Raw genomic sequence first — 21,032 nt, forward strand, 5'->3', positions numbered from 1 at the left:
ATCAGAAAGATTTATCGAAACAGGATTAACCTCAAAATTAGCTGTTAGAGACTTGAAATTAAGTATTGATCTAATGAAGTTCCAAACCTATAATGTTCATGCATTGAGTGAATATATTAATATAGTTGCTGAAACTACCGCATATTTTACATGTTAGGATATGTAGTTTGTGTCAAGAGCATTCCAAAGGTAGAACTAAATTCCTTTTCCATGATATCATATTTTAGTACCTTGATAGAAAAATTAGTAGATTAGGCCACTTTGTAGTGAATAAAATAAAATAAACCTGAAATTTGATTTATATTGAAAACAATCTTTGAATTTTCTTAATGCATATGTGAATGGTGGTTCTTGTACTGCTGCAGCTCCTTGCATTATTTCTAACGCATTTTGTTGACATCATCAGAGGCTTTTGATACTGAGAGATTGGTATATGTCATGGACAAGCTGAAGCATAGCCAAGCAGTAGATATTCCGAAGTACGACTTTAAGGGTTACAAGAATGATGTGTTTCCCGCAAGAAGGGTATCTGGAACTTTCATTTTTTTCATAGTTTTACACCTTTTGTCTAAAACTGTGTATTTAAATAGTCTTTTGAGTTTTTAAATGACAATGATTTGCATATTTGAATTGGAATGATTTAGTGTATCAAAGAATTCCAAATCATGAAGTACATGTTTCTGATGGACTTTCCTCCAGCAGAGGGCAATTTATCTGGAATAAAATGTCAGCCATGCTTCCAATTTATGTTGGTGTAATGTGTTTGGCAGGTAAACCCAGCAGATGTTATAATTTTGGAAGGCATTCTTGTTTTCCATGATCCTCGTGTTCGGGCATTGATGAATATGAAGATATTTGTTGACACAGGTCCCTTACTATTTTTGTTCCAATTTAAATTTTTCCTGTTGTGTTTTTTGTGGCATTTCTTAATCAATATAGGATTTGTTGTCATATTCGCTTTCCTTAAAATCACTTGAACTTTTCTCCTCATAGTTCACATTATGATATGCTATAATATGCATACTCTTCACATTATCTAAGGAAATGCATGCCCTTATGCAGGTGCTACTGATGCTATGTCAGTATGTCTTCATCCCCCTCCCCCACTTTTATTGTTGGTTCCTATTTTATGAGTAGTTGTCTATCTCTACTTTGTAACTATTTTACACATGCATGTGTATTTTATGTGTTTGTGTTGTACTATTAAGTTAAGCTGTCACTTTACATTGTAAAATGTTCAGTGCAGATGCTGATGTTCGTCTAGCAAGAAGGATTAAGCGTGATACTGCCGATAATGCTCGTGATATTGGAGCAGTGCTTGATCAGGTAGAAACTTCAAACTGCATTAGCTGTACTACCACTATCATATTTTGATTCTCTTTTAGTCCCCCCTCCATGCACATTTCTTACATTTGCTGCATTGGAAGCCTTGGAAATATTGTTATAGTTTACGATGTTGATCGGTTGATTAGGAAACTTGTCATCCAGTTTTCATGTAGTCGGCATTGATGATGATGCTGATCACTTATATATATATAGATACACACACACACACACACACTATTTTTTCACCATATTTTAGTTGCTGATTTTTAAATTATATATTTGATGCAGTATTCAAAATTTGTGAAGCCGGCTTTTGATGACTTTATCCTTCCTACAAAGAAGTATGCTGATATCATTATACCCCGTGGAGGAGATAATCATGTGGCTATTGATTTGATTGTACAACATATTCGCACAAAGCTTGGTCAGCATGACCTATGTAAAATATATCCTAACTTATATGTCATTCCGTCTACTTTTCAGGTACCCCTTGCTGTTTATTGACATTTTCAGTAGTCCTATCTTTCTCGTCCATCTAGAGCTAAAAAATTTGTTACAAAAGTAGAATCGTCACAGTAATTTCTGCTTTGCAGATTCGGGGCATGCATACCCTGATACGCGATACTCAGACAACGAAACATGACTTTGTATTTTATGCTGACCGTTTGATACGTTTGGTATGTAAATAAGGTTCATTTGTTCCTTTTAATTTTTGAGGTGGCATGCAAATGGAATTTTCTTTATCACAACAGTTCCCTCGCTTTACCAGGTTGTAGAGCATGGCCTAGGACATCTTCCATTTACTGAAAAGCAAGTAACCACTCCTACTGGTAAAACGCCTCCCCCTCAATGATGATTTCCTCAGCTTGTAGTATTTGTTCCTCTAAGGGTACACGTGCACTTTTCTCTGGTTTCCTAAGTGCTACCATATTTATACACAAAAGCGGCAAGTAACATGAACTATATGTTATTGGCCTTGTTTTAGAGTTGATTAACCTGTATCTTGGACATCATGGAAGTACTGCTAATCACTTCTGCGGTCTGACTTCCATGTCAAAGAGATACTTGATAGAATGGGTGGGAATCAATGGTTTATCATGTAACTTTACTCAATAGACTGTTGTTCATATTCATGAATCATGATGTTAATTGCAGCAATTGCCACACTGAAAAAACAATTATTGTCTTTGTGTAGCCGACATACTTATTGAGATATTTACCGGATATAATTAGTTTGTTTCAAGTCCCGACCTTTTTATGGTAACAGCTGATTTTTTTCCTTCAATGCAGGGTCTGTATACAGTGGTGTGGATTTTTGTAAGAGGTTGTGTGGTGTTTCCATTATCAGAAGGTATTCCGTCTTCCAAAGTAGAAATCACCTGAATGAAAAAATATAGGCATCATTGGTTGAAAATATTGTCTACAAATTTTCTCTTAAACTCCTCCTTTAACAATTCCTTATATAAATGGATGGTCTTTTCTCAAATTGGGTTTAGAATTACCAAATTGTTTAGATTGCACGAAGTGCTAATTGTTTTCCTTGAAATTATCATCCAGATTTATACCCCACTACGCTTTAGTATACTAATTCTTTTTTCCATACTACTCAGTTTGATGTGAACCTAAGACCACTACAGTTATTCTTTTAAATTTATTTCTTAGAAAAGCATACTCTGTCCTTATATTTGATATAATGATGATCTAATTTCAGTGGGGAAAGCATGGAGAATGCTTTACGAGCATGCTGCAAAGGTATCAAGATTGGTAAAATTCTTATTCATAGAGAAGGTGACAACGGTCAGCAGGTCTGTCATCTGCATATATGCATGAGAATTGAGCATATCTTTGTGTACGTTTCAATTTCACAATGTCTAACTCACCCCTTGATTTTATTGAGCAGCTAGTATACGAGAAGTTGCCAAATGATATCTCAGATAGGCATGTGTTACTGTTGGATCCTATCTTAGGCACAGGTCTGTCATTCTTGTAATGTATGTTTCATTTAATTTAATGTCAGTTTATGGTGTGTTTTGTGCATGTTTTTAGGAGCAAAATTTCGAAATGAAACATAGATCAAATTAAGCAATTGATCAGTCTCTAAATATTTTAGTGTAATGTGCATGAACCATCAGCAGCCTACTTTTAGATATGCAGTAGTCAGCGTAATAAGTGTGATTTGAAACTGACATTGAGTTTGTTGGTTTTCTTTTTGATTAACCTCAGAATATCTTAATCTTTAGGTAATTCTGCTGTTCAAGCAATTTCTTTACTTTTAAGGAAGGGTGTACCAGAGTCCAACATTATATTTCTCAACCTCATATCAGTAAGTTATTGATATCTTCAGCTCTTCTGTATATCTTGATTTTTTTCATTATTTTCTCTTGCTTCTTTTGTTTCTTTCATCCAATGATTTACATATGTTCTCTCATCTTGCCAGGCACCTCAAGGTTTGCATGTGGTCTGCAAAAGATTTCCAAGAATAAAAATTGTGACATCTGAGATTGACATTGGTTTGAACGAAGATTTCCGTGTCATTCCTGGGATGGGCGAGTTTGGGGATCGGTACTTTGGAACAGATGACGAGGACCAGCTGGTGCTGGCCCGTTCGCGGTAGTTATGCTTGGGCAAAATCCATAATATTTTTCGGTCCATCATTACTTAACGAGACTTCACTGGAAAAAAAGGATGGAATTTGCTGAATTGTGACTCTGCTGGGATCCGAGTGCTAGTTTTAAATCAATTTTGATCAAAATATTTTATTTGCTTTATTTAAAGACACATAGTTGGAATGCTCCAATGCAAATTTTGTTATCTTTTATTATTGTACCAGATTTTTTCTTCAAATTATTCTTTTCCGATATTGGTTTATCATGATACATGTTCATGAACTCTGAGATTTATACTATATATATATACATATACACAAAAATCAATATGATTTAATTTCATTGGAGTTATACAGTTTCCTGGCCTCCAAAATTTTGATAGGTCACTGCGTCCACTAGCTTATATAATTCTCCTTAATCTGTTTCAAAATTGAGGAAGATATGCAGGTTTGAGTTGCATGTACATGATGTATCCTGCGGGTGTAACTCGACTATGAAAAAGACAACAACAAAATGTGGCTGAGACCAAGTTCTGCAAACAATCCACATATTAGGATATTATCCTTTAAGTTGATATTTTAATTTGTAAGTAAGGCTTGATATTTTCAGAAAGAAACAAGTCCTAGTTGATGACCGACGAGAGCTTTCCACAAAATTTATTTTTTATCTTGTATGAGGTTAATGAAATATATTATTATTGAAAAGGATGAGTTGCCACTTGGCAAGGAGAAGGATCACTCATTGCTCTATCCAGGAGTGATAAACTTCCTTAGGCTAAAAATCACTGGACACGTATTGCTTTTGGATTGGTTGGGTGGGAACCTCTTGGTATATTCCTTTGAGAGGTTTATCTATATAAATTTGGTATTGGCTAAACTTAGTTTTTGTGCTGTCGTCTGTTATCTGTTTCCCGCCATCCAATATCAATTTCAAAGCTTGAACCATGTCTGCCTTCGTTGGAAAGTATGCAGGTAATCTCATTCTCACCTTTCTTCTACTACTGGTAAGCTTACTCACTATATCATTCTACACCTCTCACCCACACTAACCACACATATTGAAGAACAATTATTCATTGAACCACGTGCTTGTCAAACTTTTCAAATATTTTTTTGTCTTGATTCTGCTTATGCGGTTGTCAGGGGAAAGAGACTCCAATAATTCAAAGTTAAGTCAAAATATAAGTAAAATTTGACCAATAATTGTTTTAGCTAAGGTTGAAAAGTAGTAGCTTAGAAACGCTGATTAACAAGAAACAGTAGCTTATAAATATAGCATATCATAAATACACTAGTCATTCTAAAGTGCCAAGTCATAAAAGGTTCATGTTTTGTCTAAGAAGCTACCTCAACTTCAATTCTCATTATCAAATTCATGCAATAATAATGTTATAATAATAGATTGCGGTTTTCATTGCAAATGGGGTGTTTTATTATCCAGATGAGCTTATCAAGAATGCCAAGTACATAGCCACCCCTGGCAAGGGTATCTTGGCAGCAGATGAGAGCACTGGCACCATTGGCAAGCGTTTAGCAAGCATCAACGTTGAGAATATTGAAGCCAACCGCCAAGCCCTTCGCGAACTTCTCTTCACCTCTCCCAATGCACTCCAATACCTCTCTGGTGTCATACTCTTTGAGGAAACTCTTTACCAGAATAGCTCTGAAGGGAAGCCTTTTGTTGAAATCCTCCAAGAGAACAATGTCATACCAGGCATCAAAGTTGACAAGGGTGTTGTTGAATTGGCTGGAACAAATGGCGAAACAACAACACAAGGCTTTGACTCTCTTGGAGCTAGATGCCAACAGTACTACAAGGCGGGAGCTCGCTTCGCGAAGTGGCGTGCAGTCCTCAAGATTGGCCCTAATGAGCCCTCTGAGTTATCCATCCAGCAAAATGCACAGGGCTTGGCTCGCTACGCCATTATTTGCCAGGAGAACGGTCTTGTACCTATTGTTGAGCCTGAGATTTTAACCGATGGCGCTCACGACGTCGCTAAATGTGCTGCTGTCACTGAAACTGTGCTTGCAGCCTGTTACAAGGCACTGAATGATCAGCATGTCCTTCTTGAAGGAACTCTTCTCAAGCCCAACATGGTTACCCCCGGTTCAGACAGCCCAAAGGTAACACTCAATTTTCTAAAAGATGAATAAACCACCAATTTTGCCGCCAAGCTTACACTAATTTCATTCTTTGTCTCTCATGTAAATGAAAATAATTAGTCACTAACATTTTTGTCTCATCTGTCCCATTAGTTTCTGCTTTCGACAAAATTGTAGAAACTAATAGTATGGATGAGATAAAACATTACAAACTACTTATTATCTTTATTTACTTGAGAGACATAGTCAAATAGAAGTATGAAGTATATTAGTGTCGCATTATTAGCTTGGAAAACAATTCACATTTTTGTGTGCAGGTATCGCCCGAGGTGATTGCTGAGTACACGGTTACAGCGTTACGCAGAACTGTTCCAGCCGCGGTACCAGGGGTTGTGTTTCTGTCTGGTGGACAAAGTGAAGAGCAGGCTACACTGAACCTAAATGCAATGAACAAGCTAGATGTTGTGAAGCCATGGACTCTTTCATTCTCATTTGGGAGAGCACTTCAACAAAGCACACTTAAGACATGGGCTGGAAAGAAAGAGAATGTTGGGAAAGCTCAAGAGGTGTTTCTAGCAAGATGCAAGGCCAATTCTGATTCTACTTTGGGAAAGTATGGTGGTGGAAGTGAAACTGGGTTGGCTTCTGAGAGTTTGTATGTTAAGGACTATAAGTATTAGGCTTCTTAATGAAGCTTACGGTGTTGATTTCTGGTGGATGCATTTTAGCATATGTAATTATGCTGCTTAAAGTTTTTGCTTCTTTTTAACATTGTTTAATTCTGCATATATATTTTATAAATACCACTTCATTACTTTATAGAAGCCATTAAAAAATAGTTTCAGAGTTCGATCTCACTTACTAATATATTCTCTCTCCAACAAATTAACTACTAATATTTGTCTATTAAAAAAATTTACACAAGCTAATTGAAATGTGAAATGGGGGTGAAGTGTCGCTCCACAGATTAAAAAATATCTCTAATTTGTTTAAAATATTACTTTTCCTTTCAAATTTAGTGGAGATCTAGTATAAAATTATAAGGATGTGAGAAAGAATGACAAAGTATAGAAGTGTTAAATTAAGTCATTTCTTTAGAAATCCATTTACTTTAATTTTGTTACATTTATAGATATTTTATTATGTTATGCAATTAACTTAAATGCAACGGATTCATTTATAAATTTATCTTTTTCAATTTTAACGACGTTTATATTGTTTTCTATATATTCCATCAATTTAAAGAACGAATATTTTATAAAGTTAATGTTATAAAAGGGACAGACAAAGTAACCATTTTGAAGATTTTGGATTCAAAATGTAATGTTGGAATGTTAGGTTCAGCATGATAAGTATATTATGTACTATTATATGAATACTTTGGAAATCCAAGTTGGTGCCACGTCATGATCAATTTTTGTGGAGCCCTTTCCACCCTTTGGCTTTAACTACTTTATTATACATTCAAAAAGTTTTTCAATCAGTGCAGCTGATTAAAGAAAGAAGTAACAAAAGGCTAATTCAATAGTGCTTGCTTTAGCAACCTTATTAGAACTTGAAATCCAGAAGAGAGAAACTGTTAAAGGTTTGTTGGTAACAATTCAGTCAAATGCTTATTCAATAAGTTATTGTAGACTTTAGTGATCTTAACCAAACACTTCTTATCAAAAAGCTACAATAGTGATCCTTTTTTATTAGCAGTTAATTATTATTTAAATAAACAAAATAAATGGTAAATTTATCCTACTACCATATAACTCTTTTATTGTAATGTAACTTTCATCTGTAATCTGTAAGGGAACAATAATATAAGTTATTTTAGGGGAACTAAAATAAAAATAGCTTATGCACATTTTATAAATAGTTTTTCTAACTATATATATCTAAACACTAATATAATTTTTTACATTAATCAAGTAGTTTATGAATGTCAGTTAAAGATGAATTGATTGAAATTCAAAAGTACTTGAATTCGAACTCTTATTGAAACAATAACCAGTAATCCTTTATATTATTTACGAAAATCGTTTTCTTTTGAAAATTGGAGAATTAAAATAGAAATATTAACTTTATTAGATAAATTTAAATATTAGTAGATGAAAATAAGCTCATTCTTGATATTGAAGGGTTTGAACACCCTACTCTTAAATTTCTATCAGACATTTTTTTTTTAAAAAAAAAAAGAAGAAAAGAAAACATCTATAATAGTATCTATTAATATTTTTTCCTTTCTATATTTTCATTTTGACATGAATCATATCACTCTTTTGCACACTGAAATTAATTCACTATATATCCAAATAGAGTATAAATAAACTATAGAAAATCAATAAACAAACATTAAAAAAAAACTACCCTGATTTAGTTGTTATGCATTGTCTAGCTACAAGAGAACCAGCTGGTGGACCAGTCATCTCTATTTGACACCAACTATGTAGCCAAAAAGATAAATGAATAAGTCCCATATTCACTCTCACCTTAAATGTTCCCTTTGCATAGTAATTGATCCTATTGTTTTGCACTTGTCTTAAAAGTTTCACACCAATATCTTGAGGCAAAAACACCAAACTTGATATGAATTTAACTGTTTGCAACCTTGTTTCCCTTGGTTTTTGAGTAAAAGACTTAATTGATTGTGATGATATGAGCCTATTTGAGAAAAATAGCTCAATATATAAAGACTCAAACTTCACATGAACTCTTCTATTTGGGTTAGAAAAATTTGTGAGGAGAATGAATTCACCATTGAGATATTGTTTTGAGTCAAAATAAACAACATTTAGGCTTGCATTTGAAATATCAAATATTGGGTTGCTTGGTTTGATTGCAAGGTAACAAATTAATGTTGCAATACCAAAGAAAATAAGCATAAGGCTAAATATGAAACATAGTATTGCTGCAAACCATACAATTGGTTTGGTCTTTTGATGTTGTGGATGACCAAGTGTTGCTAGCTTCCTTGACCTTGTTCTTAGGGGATGATGTTGAATCCTTGGTTGTTTTGATATGACAAGTTGTTCAGGAGAGTTTTGATTAGTTTGTTCTAAGGGTGGGGATAAGGGTAGCATGTTTGAATTTTGGTGCACTACTAAAAAAAAGATACTTCAATCAAACAAAGTTATGAGAAGAGATAAGAGGTGAAATGTTTATTTATTCTAAATGGGGTGATGGATTAAAGGAAGTGGAGAGGAAAAGAAAAATGTTTTTTTTTTTTAATTGAGTAAATAGTGAAGTGGGGACAATGTTTCTTTTTATATTTTTTCTATTGGTATTGGCAATTAAAGGTGGTGTAGGTGTGCTAAAGTTGGGTCACATTATTTGATGTTTAGATTTTGAATGTAAATGCTTTTGGTATGCGACAATGTTTGAGAGAAAATTTGTGAGCTCAAGAAAGCACTCACTTTTTCCATTGCTTCATCGTTAAGTCTTTTAAGTTTTACATGGTTTAAGAGTTAGTATTATTGACAAATTTACGGTGAACAATTGTGATTTTATAAAAATTATATTCCATAATTTTTAAAAAATCATATTGACTTACTATAATTTTATAGATATCACTATAAAATTAAACATACACTTAGACTTTTTTAAATAGTATTAACTTATAGTTCTAATAATTTGGAATTTGATTGAAAAGTTAATTAAATATATTTAAAGATTATTTGAATTGTGCATGCATATCGAAATGATTTGTCTTTTATGACCACAATGGTGGTGTGCTATGATATGAAACTATATACATGCTACCTAAGATGTTTAACCACTAAGAAATCATAGTAGCTAGAAAGTGAACCCTCCTTGTAAAGGTTCATGTAATTAAGCAATCAATAAAGTTGGATAAACCCAGTTTAAGTGGCTTTCTGCCTGCGAGATCTTAATCATAAGAGTTCAAAATGGATACAATTGGTGCTCATTCTTCTATTTGTCCATGATAGGGACCATATATACATGCAAATTATTGTTTAGTAATATATTTATAAAAATTAGTTCATCAACCGATATATACATCTGGTTCATTTCGTGAACTATTTATTATAGTTTGGTTTTTTGTTTGTGTAATTTAGTTTAATAGTTTGAGATGATTTTGTCTTTTAAATCGTCTTAATATTTAATTTGATTTTGATTTTTTTAAATAGTCATAATATTAATTAATAGTGACAATTTGATCTATATCGATTAAAAAACATAATTCATATTTTTGTAAACGTGATTTGGGTTCGATTTGGTTTTTATCATTAACCATTTAGTTTAGTCCAATTTTCTTCGAAATTAAACCATATGAACAACCTTAATTTAAACATTTCAAAATAATACTTAAATAGTCATAATATCAATTAATAACAACAATTTAATACAACCGCAATAAACTCCATTCAATTCAAATATAGTTAAAGATTAGTTGTATGCATATCTTGTGAAATTTGGTAAAATATATGATATTGAATGTGATTTAACTTCCTTCTTGCTAACATAATATATAGAATTGGTTGAAAAAAAAGAATAGTACTCATTTTGTCTCTCATTATAGAAACTCATACAAAAATTATGAGTATTAATAAAAGTTGTTAGAATAATAAACTTGTATAAACATGTGTTACTTCTTGAAAATGGATAAGATAAATGTTGAACAACTTTGCAGGGACTATAAGTGCAACATTTATGGAAACTTTTTATATTCTAAAATCGTTGTGTATTTTAACAAAATTAGATTTAGCATTAGTTAATAGTTAAAAAGCTTCTTAATCGTTATGCTAACATGTGTGGGAAAGAGAGTAAAAAAACAGGAAGAGATATTGATTTTTCATTATTTCTAGTCTATGAAATAAAGTTCTAAATTTTTTTTCATAATTTTACAAGATTTGTCACCAAATAAATAAGAGGTGGTATCCCAATTTTTTCTATTTTATCAAATAAGAGGTCTATTCATTTAACTTATTAATTTTGACTCAATAAAAAGAATTTTTTTTCTTCATCTTTATAACAAATTGAGATTTGAAAAATAAAAAAATAGAATTGTTTTAATGAGTTGGTTATCGTGTAGCCATGTGCTACCCTTATTCATGTAGTAATTATAAATTATCATCTATAAAAAAGTAAAACAAATAAAAGAAGGAAAAAATTAAAATGCCTAATATTTCATCTATTCTTATAGATATGCCGTTGCCTAAAATAAAATATTCAACAATACTTAATGAAAATATGAGCTACATTATAAATATTGTTCTCAGCCAAAAGTTCTAATAGTATGTGCTTTCAATTCAAATTCACATGTTTGATACAATTGTAAGTAAACATATAAAAATCCTCAATTATTTTCTAGAAAAAACTCAAAGCATTCATGTAACCCACAAGTCATAATCTATAATCTAGTTCACTAATATTTATCTCCATCTTTTTCCTTATAAAAAAATTGAAGGTATTAGAAGACCTTAATAATTTATTTTGTATTTTCACTGTGCATCCACGTTATTATAACACAAAATTTTAAAAAATACAATACATTAATATTTTATAAAAAATAAAACTTTTAAAATATTTTTTATATAATATTGTATTTATATCTTATTTGTATTATTTAATATTAGTGTTATTTAAAAGTGAAGAAAGGAAGAAGTAATCATCTCACCCTCGGATTTCTTTGGTTTTATATTCACGCGCGTTCTCTGTTTTATCATTTGAGATGCTTTCTTCATGAGATGGATGCATTAGAACAATATTCCTAATTGAATTTTTATTGTACTTTACCATCTTATTTAAAAAAATGTTATAATGTGTAAAAATTCAGAATTATAAAAAAATTACAGTAGTTTTTTGGAACAAAAAATTATGGTATTTAATAGGATAAATTGCAGATTGAGTTCTCCTATAAAATTTTAGCTTTAAACTTCAATTTTTATTTTTATTTTTTGTAATTTAATTAATGATATATGAATAATTAATACAACTAACTAATTCTATATCATGAAATCGTATGTCACATCATTTAAAATATATCAAATCGTTCTTTTTTAATTCAAAAATATTAAAGAATGACAAAACTATTGACTTTTAATATAGAGAGACTAATTTCATAGATCTAATAAAAATAAAAACACAAAAATTGCAACTAAGTCTATTTAATATTACATAATTCAAAAAAAAAAAATTACATAGCATACTAACCTGAAAGCTTGTAGTTTGTTTACGACCGGAATTTAGTGGTACTTTTTTACGTTCGTATTTAAATAGGATTTTTCAATACCCAATAAAATTCTTTATGGTAGATGGTAGTCAATTCTTGATAGTTCCATGATTAATCTCACTTAACTTGGTTAATTCACAATATAAGACACAAAATGACTATTTTACATCAGAGATATTCAATTCTTGAGAGATTGTACACTGGCACCAAGCAAAATCTTGACTCAATAAGGTAATTGGAAATAACAAAAAACATATTTATATATTAATTTCATTAAGAGTATCTGATTAAATAAGGTTATCATTTCAACTTAGTACAAATTTTAAACAATTGAAAACAAATGATGATAATTTAGATACATGAATGTCATGAAGCATAAATATATAGTATTGATATATGAGGATTATTAACTTACTATATCTTAATATCATTTAAAATCTTCCTTGATTTGAATAGCAATTTGTCTACCATAAACGTCAAAGATATAAATTTTCTTTATGGAACCATCGAGGATGAAGAATTTCTTGTGCATAGATTGGACCTATTCAAGTAGGATATCTATGACTTGAGAGTCTTCAAGAAGATATTGATGCAACCCAAATTGCATCTCTATATCAATTAACAAAGTGGAAGATTAGTTGTATGCAATATCTTATGAAATTTGGTAAAATATATGATATTTGACACATTTTTTGTGACATCATTATGGACTTATTTTTATTATGCATGAAATTTAAATCATTTCACACACAGAGGTTAGTACACAAATTAACCATAAATTTTCTCACCAGTGATATGTTTTGGGAAGTAAACCAACCATAACTTATGTAGTACAAATTTATGTGTATAACTTATAATTCTCAAAACTCTATATTCACCCCTCTAAATCAGTTTTTAGTTAAGTTTTTGTTCTAACTATGTAGCAAACTGTAATAGAATTTTATATACTAAGCATGACTTGATGTCATTTGAATGCAAGATTCTGACCATTTTATAGCATGAAAAATTGGAGATGGTACAATTGCAGCTACCCATTGCAAGACTTTTTCATAAGGTGGATTCAAATTAGTGTGTGTTTGGTATCATGGTAAGTTTTTCGGAATCACATATGATTTTGTAAAACTTCAAGTTGTAGCTTTTGTAACACTCAACCATGAGTGATACAAAACCCTCGAGTTCCATGTCATTAACTTGAAATTAATTGTTAAAAATTTAAATATACTATTAGAAACATATATTCTTTGGTTTTGATTTATAGACTGATTCTGCGGTGGTTCACCGTAGACTAATATTTAAAAGTTACATAAAATTCTAATAATAACTACGACGACACTCGCCAAAAATTTAAATTAACGGTCATCTTAATTTTTACAGTTGAGATAATAACTCGATTGATGTCAATAAAAATAAGAGAAAATGAATGTGTCACTTAAAATTCTGAAATGAAAATTGTACATTTCACATAATCAAGTTAGTACACAAACCATAAATTATCTTCCTGTGACATGTTCTTTAGGGGAGTAAAAGTCTTCACTATTCCATCCCTACATTTAATTTGTTCCATTTTGATCGAATTTTAGGTTTCAGAATGGATACATGCCAATGTCATTTAATATTTTTCATGATCAAAATGGCAAATTACACAATCACAGCATGTTAGTTTGTAAACATCTTTAAAGAAGATTGGAATTACTTTTGGAACAATGCACATGTAGTCTTTAAGAATAAAATTAAAATGAAGCATGAACTTAGCTATATATATAAGTAGAAAAACATACTTTAGCACACAACAATCAAAAGAAAAATGATGTCTTCCTACATGTTTCAGTTTATTGTTTCATCCTTTTTTATTTGCTCTTTCTTCTTGCAAGTTCAACCATCCTATGCCATTGGAAAAGTAAGCATATGTTTTCATTTGATCTAGAAAAATGAAAATTATATATGCATTTAATTATGATGATAAATTCAATATTGTTATACATTATCACAAAACTACATAATATTATGTTACTAAAGAATTTTCTATTGTAGTCCTATGTTGTTTACTTAGGAGCACATTCTCATGGCCCAAATCCTTCTTCTGTTGATCTAGACTATGCTACAAAATCCCATTATAGTTTATTGAGCTCCATCCTAGGGAGGTAAAAAAATTCAACTACCAATTTTTTTGAAAAAAAAAAATATATGGATAAGAAGAAAATTAAGTCTTTAAATATAATTAAATATTTGCAGCCATGAGAAAGCCAAGGATGCAATATTCTACTCCTATAATAAACACATCAATGGTTTTGCTGCAATATTGGAAGAGAAAGAAGCAGAAAAGCTTGCAAGTAAGAAAATTAGTATAGCATATGCTTCTAATGTATTCAACTTCTAATACAAAAGTATTTAAATATGTTTCAAAATTAAATTTTCAACTACTATTAGACAAACAAAAAAAAGTATGAATTTTAATTTTTAAAATAATAAATTGGTGTGTAGGAAATCCAAATGTAGTTTCTGTATCTTTGAACAAAATGAATCAATTGCATACAACAAGGTCATGGGAATTTCTTGGACTAGAGGAAAATGGTATAGTTCCTAAGGACTCTATTTGGGAAAAGGCAAGATATGGTGAAGACACAATCATTGGTAACCTTGATACAGGTAAGTTACATACTCTCATAGTTTTTAGTTTCTATGATTTTGTGACACAATTTTGTGATTCAAACACAATATTTTTCTTAAATAGGTGTATGGCCAGAATCAAAAAGCTTTAGTGACCATGGAATGGGTCCCATTCCATCAAAGTGGCGTGGAAATGGAATTTGTCAAATTGACAATTTTAATGACTCAAACAAAAATTATTGCAACAGGTCTATTATTCCTTGTTGACACTCTTCTCTATCATGCATTAATTATTTCATAACAAAATATTTAGTTTAAACAATTTAACATAGGCTAAGGTGATATACAACTATTTGAGCCTTTGATTTTTCATACATAAACACTTGCTTGACTCTAAAAATTGAAAGATATCAAAAATTACAGTTGAAAATTTTATGTATCTAATTAAAAATTAAAGTCAGATATATCAACTTTTCAGATGCATTTTTTACTTATATTTTATTTGAAATCTAGACCGTTGAATCTTAATCCAGCCGTTACGAGCTGGTCAGGTGGAATTTGTGGCTGCGCAATTCAAATCCAAGATTCTCCGACCATACATTCTTAAAGTTATTGACATTTATAACTATTCTACATGCAGGAAGCTAATTGGAGCAAGATATTTCTACAAAGGCTATGAGGCACATGAAGGAAAACAAAATGCATCATTTTACACAGCACGTGACACACAAGGCCATGGTTCTCATACTCTATCAATAGCTGGTGGAAATTTTGTTCAAGGAGTAACTGTTTTTGGAAATGGAAATGGAACTGCAAAAGGTGGATCTCCTAAGTCTCGTGTTGCTGCTTACAAAGTTTGTTGGCCAGGTGGTTGCTCTGATGCAGATATCTTAGCTGGTTTTGAGGCTGCAATAAGTGATGGTGTTGATGTTCTTTCTGTTTCTCTTGGTGGGAGGTCTGAGAATCTGCTTTCAGATTCTATTGCTATTGGTTCTTTCCATGCTGTTGATAGTGGTGTAGTTGTTGTTAGTTCTGCTGGAAACTCTGGACCTTCTTTTGAGACTGTTTTTAATGTTGCTCCTTGGTTGTTTACTGTTGCTGCTAGCACAATTGATAGAGATTTTACCAGTTATGTTACACTTGGTGACAACAAGCAATTTAAGGTATTCATTTTCTTTTAACTTCATTGTTGCAATATGTTATTAGGACCGACACATCAAATTGAAGGTGTACGACATCAGTGTTGTGTTTGATGTCTACGATAGTTATTTACTATCTTATTTCATATAGTTAACCGTACTATTGATAAAACAATCATTAATGTTGCCGATGTCTTAAATTATTACTAATGTTGTGTCCTGTGTTTTTCTCGTGTTTGTGTCAGTGTTTCATAAGGAAGAGGGTAACATGTAAATGAGGTTGAATTTGGTTGTTTTTGGATTGTTAGGGAACAAGTCTTTCATATAAGGACTTACCATCACAAAAGTTCTACCCTTTGATTACTGGTGAAGATGCTAAACATTCCTATGCTCTATATATAGATGCGTGAGTAAAAATTATCCAAGTTCATATCCAATGATTTTTTATTTATCTATCTATCTATATTAAAACTTATAAGATTATTTCATATGAACTCTTGCAGGAAATACTGCCGTTATGGAACACTTGATGTTGAAAAGGTGAAAGGAAAAATAGTTGTTTGTCTTGAAGATGAGTTTTTTGGAATTGTTGTTGCAGGTCCAGAAGCTTCTTCTGCAGGAGCAGTTGGAATGATTTTGGCTAGTGATAGTGAAAGCTTTTATGATTTTATTGCATACCCTCATGTTTTACCAACTTCACATCTCAATTATTCTGATTCTCAATATATTTCTTCCTACATCCAAACTCAAAAGTAATTTTCTTTCTAAATTTTGTATACATTTTTTTAAAGAATAGTACTCGCAACACACTCTTTTTTAAATACAATTTCTATTTACTTGAAGTGGAATCAAATTGAATTTCAACCGATTAAAACACATGTGTGTCGAAAAGAGTGTGTTGCTAATTAAATATCTTAAAATTTGTTGAAGCAATTGATGGTTCTATTTATACATTGTAGGAACCCTGTTGCTTACATAACAAAACCAATAACAGAAATTCCAATAATTCCAACTCCAGTGATTGCTTCATTCTCATCAAGGGGACCTAACAACATTCAACCATCAATTCTAAAAGTTTGTTACCTTTTGTTTTCATAATAAACTTTGCTATGCTTGCATTTTATTTTATAATAAGTGTAGATGAATTTGTGTCTTTTGTTCCAGCCTGATATCACTGCACCTGGAGTTAACATAATTGCTGCTTACTCAGAAGCCACAAGTATATCTGGATTAACATCAGATAATAGAAGGTTTCCTTACACTTCTATGTCCGGAACTTCAATGTCATGTCCTCATGTTTCTGGTATTGTAGGTCTTCTCAAAACACTTCATCCTGAATGGAGTCCGGCCGCTATCAAATCAGCAATTATGACCACAGGTACCATGCAAATGAACCATTAAACATGTTTAAATTTTTTAATTTTTCCTAGACAATAATATGCCATATTTTTGGAGGACAAAATAATTAATTTTACTTTATTAGTTTTTTTTAAAGGTCCTTTTGAGCCTTTACTCTTGTAAATTTTGTACAAACTATTTGTATCATTTAATAAGCTTCCTTGATGACAAAACTATGTTCTATTTCAGCAAGCAAATTGGACAACATCAAAAAACCTATCAAAGATAGATTCTATGAAAATGCATCTCCATTTGCATATGGTTCTGGTCACATTCAACCTGATCTTGCTAAAGACCCTGGACTAATTTATGATCTTAATGTTACCGATTACTTGAACCTATTATGTGCTATTAATCAAAACCATAAAAAAATTGAGGCTATTTATAACAAGCCATTCATTTGTCCAAAGTACTCCTACAATATGTTGGATTTCAACTATCCAACAATCACAATACTTGATCTTGGGGACAAAATTGTAAATGCTAGTCGAATTGTTACAAATGTTGGGCCTCCAAGTACATATAATGTGAAAACCAAGGCACCTAATGGAATTTCAATTTTGGTTGAGCCAAGTTCATTGAAATTTAATGAAGTTGGTGAGAAGAAATCATTTAAGGTTGTTGTGAAAGCTATGGATAATTATGTGAAGGAAGGTGCTATAATGGATTATGTGTTTGGTGAGTTAGTGTGGTCTAATGGAAATAATAGAGTGAGGAGTACTATTGTTGTGAAGCTCTAGTACTAGAAATGAATTTCATGTCAATCGCCTAGTGTTTAATTGGGCCATAAATAAAATTATATAAAAAAAAGGACCTCTTTTAACTATTTATATTTATTACAAATATTTTATTATTTTTATGTGTATTTTATAATGCATATTTCATATCAGAACTATATATATATATATATATATATATGTATTTTATTTTTTTCAAAACGGCTAAAAATTATCACAATAATTTACGCACTAGTTTTTGTCTGAGGACTATGGAGGAAAAAGATGACGAGAATGTCGTGAATCGTGATTACACACGTTGATGCTGATTTTAAAAGTTCAATTTATTTTTTTTTTAAACAAAGGTTTTTAATTTATCTCTTAACATTTTATAAGAAAATATTACAGTAAAATTGCATACAAATCAAATTAACATTTTAACTAATATGAACTTGCAGTTGAAAATCTAAATGTTAATCCAAAATTGGAATGTTTAGTTTACACAATAACTAAATTAACTTTAAACAATCATAATTGTTCATATTTTACCGGATAGAAGCATTAACCTCAATGACAAAAAATTCTGAATCACTCCATATATATAAATGTATGTTTGGAAATATAGATATTAAAAGTGCGTTTAGTTAAACTTAGAATTTGTGACATCACAAATCACGAGAAACCTTATCTCAAAAAAGAAACATAACATAGAATAAGTAAATTATCATGTGTTAGTAGTAACCAATAATTGAAATATGAATATTTGGGTGCATGGCTTGTAAGGAAACCATCACAAGCAAAACCCACCTTAATACAAAAGTCACACACCTTTTCAATATCTCACTCTCACGCATCAATAACTACATTATATGATGAGCACGACTCCTATATATAGAAATATACACGTAATTGTTTAACAATTTCAATACGAAAAAAAAAAAAATAGGTTTCTAAAAAGTGAGGACGCAATAGTACAATCTCACTTAAAATCTTAATGATATGAATTTGTTAATTTAACTAATCATGAAACAAACAAAGCGTTAGAGAATGGATGAACGTTAGAAAAAAAAAAAATACACCAATAATTGTCTATTGAAAATCCATAATTGAGATTCTCATTCTCATAAAAGACATTCATTCATTGGTATAAAAAAATCAATACTTATTCCACCAATGATGATTTTGGTGGTCCTATTGGAAGACAAATGCTTTTTATCAATCCTTATCAAAGTTAAAAATGAAAATTTTATGATATTATTTATCTATAGTGATTTAAAACTAAACCATAAAGACTAGTTTGTTTAATCTTTTTAAAAAATTATTAAGCAATTTTTTTATACAAAAGCATGACAAATTATTTTAAAAGTGGCTTCTCCACGTTAAAGTAAAACACCACGTTTCAACAAAACGATTTTTAATCATTGTAACAAAAAAACATAACGCTTTCTAATAAAACTATTAAGAAAAGCACTTTCAATAGACCAATTTATAAAGAAGAAGAAAAAAAGTTTAATCAAAATCATAAATAAAAAAATACAACTATTTCATTTATCTTCAAGAAAACAAAATGCTGACTATGTAATTGCATAATTTCAACAATTCGGCATTATCAAATGATGAATTTGATGAAGATAACAATCAATCATAAAAGAAAAAAATACTAATTCAGAAATAGGGATTTCAATTTTATATAATAAAAAAGAACAAAATCAATAGTATAATCACTGAAACAAAATCACTTATTAAAAAAAAAAAACATAATTCCCAATAAGGATAATTACAAACACCAATTCTACTAAATCAACATTTATAAAAAAAAAAAAAAAAAAAAAAAAATCCCCAAAAAAATTACCTAAAACAAAATGAACTAGTAGAACAATGGTGGCGGTGCATAACCGAAGAACGGCCTTCCACCACTTCCACCACCGCAAGAATCACAATAACTGACGGTGTCTTTCAGCTTATGAAATCCATGTTTGAAAACTCCGAAACCAAACATAAACCCAATCACGATCACAACGAGAACCAAGCACGTGCATAGCATGCAAATTTTACCCCCACAACACATCTCTAACAAAAGTTTCAAAGTTTCTCTAACGGGATCTGAAAAATTGTGAAGATATAATGGTGAATTTAAAGGTGAAGTGTAAATGTGAGGAAAGAGAAGCGGAGAAAGGTAACGTTCTTGTGTGTGTGAATGTCTCTGTTACGGTTTCAAAACGTTTTCACGGTTTATTCGCTTTTAAGGAAAGATATATTATATTATCTCATCTATTAAAACAATATTCCCTTCTTAAAAAGGAAAAAATAATTATTACTATTTTTTTTATCAACATTTTCAATTTATATATATTTCATACACGCTTTCATACACGCTTTCATACACTTTTAATGTATTATTTCTACATTTTAATTATTAAGACAATTGTAGTATTTTTCTTTAAAATCTTTTAAAATTAAAAACTACTTTGGATAATTTCTCTTAAAAATAGTTGTTTGAAATTGATTTTTTTTTTTAATTATTATTTTAGACTAGATAAATTCTTCTTTTTAAATCTCTAATACATAATTTATAAGTTCATTTTATAATTCACAAAGAATGGAGCTTTACTTTGTAAATATTTTGAGTGTACGTTTTGTTGTCAACCTTGAATGGAACGTTGAAGATGATGTATTAAAGTGGTTGAGTTCGTTACAACAAGAAGCTTCGTAATATGGATATGGAGTCTAAATATTTGGTGATTGGTCTCTACTGAAATTGACCAACGACTGAGGTAGGGTAACCATGTGATATTCTATTAGTTTCTAGTCACTATTATAATTAAATCTTAATTAGTCATTATTATCATAAATTAAATTAATCATAAATACAGAATTTTGAATTTAAATTTTTTAATAAAATATTTAATTTAACAATATTATCTTTAACTAAGAGTTAAGGATTTAAATTAATTATT

At 30.6% G+C, this 21,032-nt stretch overlaps 5 protein-coding genes across 6 annotated transcripts in view; 3 read left to right on the forward strand and 2 right to left on the reverse strand.

The window, feature by feature from the left end:
- The window catches only part of LOC101494124 (uridine kinase-like protein 4), a 6,808-nt gene extending 2,525 nt beyond the window's left edge, over positions 1-4,283 (forward strand). For both annotated transcript variants that reach the window (XM_027332130.2, XM_004491481.4), the window contains exons 5-15: positions 407-525; positions 771-867; positions 1,247-1,326; positions 1,615-1,809; positions 1,920-2,003; positions 2,096-2,156; positions 2,617-2,677; positions 3,038-3,131; positions 3,227-3,299; positions 3,567-3,649; positions 3,764-4,283. In XM_027332130.2, coding sequence (XP_027187931.1) covers positions 407-525; positions 771-867; positions 1,247-1,326; positions 1,615-1,809; positions 1,920-2,003; positions 2,096-2,156; positions 2,617-2,677; positions 3,038-3,131; positions 3,227-3,299; positions 3,567-3,649; positions 3,764-3,940 — 1,124 coding nt within the window. In that variant the 3' untranslated portion in view covers positions 3,941-4,283. The remainder of the gene's footprint in view (positions 1-406; positions 526-770; positions 868-1,246; positions 1,327-1,614; positions 1,810-1,919; positions 2,004-2,095; positions 2,157-2,616; positions 2,678-3,037; positions 3,132-3,226; positions 3,300-3,566; positions 3,650-3,763) is intronic.
- A 463-nt stretch (positions 4,284-4,746) lies between these two features.
- On the forward strand, positions 4,747-6,848 carry LOC101494431 (fructose-bisphosphate aldolase, cytoplasmic isozyme 1). The gene is made up of 3 exons (XM_004491482.4): positions 4,747-4,903; positions 5,373-6,055; positions 6,352-6,848. The coding sequence occupies exons 1-3, from the start codon at positions 4,876-4,878 to the stop codon at positions 6,712-6,714; spliced, it is 1,074 nt and encodes a 357-aa protein (XP_004491539.1). The 5' UTR covers positions 4,747-4,875; the 3' UTR covers positions 6,715-6,848.
- A 1,394-nt stretch (positions 6,849-8,242) lies between these two features.
- LOC101494748 (NDR1/HIN1-like protein 26) lies at positions 8,243-9,258 on the reverse strand. The gene has a single exon (XM_004491483.4). It carries the CDS (start codon positions 9,100-9,102, stop codon positions 8,386-8,388), a length of 717 nt encoding a protein of 238 aa, XP_004491540.1. The 5' UTR covers positions 9,103-9,258; the 3' UTR covers positions 8,243-8,385.
- A 5,489-nt stretch (positions 9,259-14,747) lies between these two features.
- Positions 14,748-18,174, forward strand: LOC101495075 (subtilisin-like protease SBT5.3). The gene is made up of 8 exons (XM_004491484.4): positions 14,748-14,861; positions 14,947-15,070; positions 15,463-15,985; positions 16,270-16,367; positions 16,465-16,713; positions 16,921-17,035; positions 17,126-17,339; positions 17,549-18,174. The coding sequence occupies exons 2-8, from the start codon at positions 14,985-14,987 to the stop codon at positions 18,097-18,099; spliced, it is 1,836 nt and encodes a 611-aa protein (XP_004491541.2). The 5' UTR covers positions 14,748-14,861; positions 14,947-14,984; the 3' UTR covers positions 18,100-18,174.
- Positions 18,175-19,736: 1,562 nt separating this feature from the next.
- On the reverse strand, positions 19,737-20,351 carry LOC101495402 (uncharacterized). Its single transcript, XM_004491485.4, has one exon. It carries the CDS (start codon positions 20,141-20,143, stop codon positions 19,943-19,945), a length of 201 nt encoding a protein of 66 aa, XP_004491542.1. The 5' UTR covers positions 20,144-20,351; the 3' UTR covers positions 19,737-19,942.
- Positions 20,352-21,032: the final 681 nt, after the last annotated feature.

The sequence above is a fragment of the Cicer arietinum genome, chromosome 2, assembly GCF_000331145.2.
Source record: "Cicer arietinum cultivar CDC Frontier isolate Library 1 chromosome 2, Cicar.CDCFrontier_v2.0, whole genome shotgun sequence".
Taxonomy (NCBI): Eukaryota; Viridiplantae; Streptophyta; class Magnoliopsida; order Fabales; family Fabaceae; genus Cicer; species Cicer arietinum.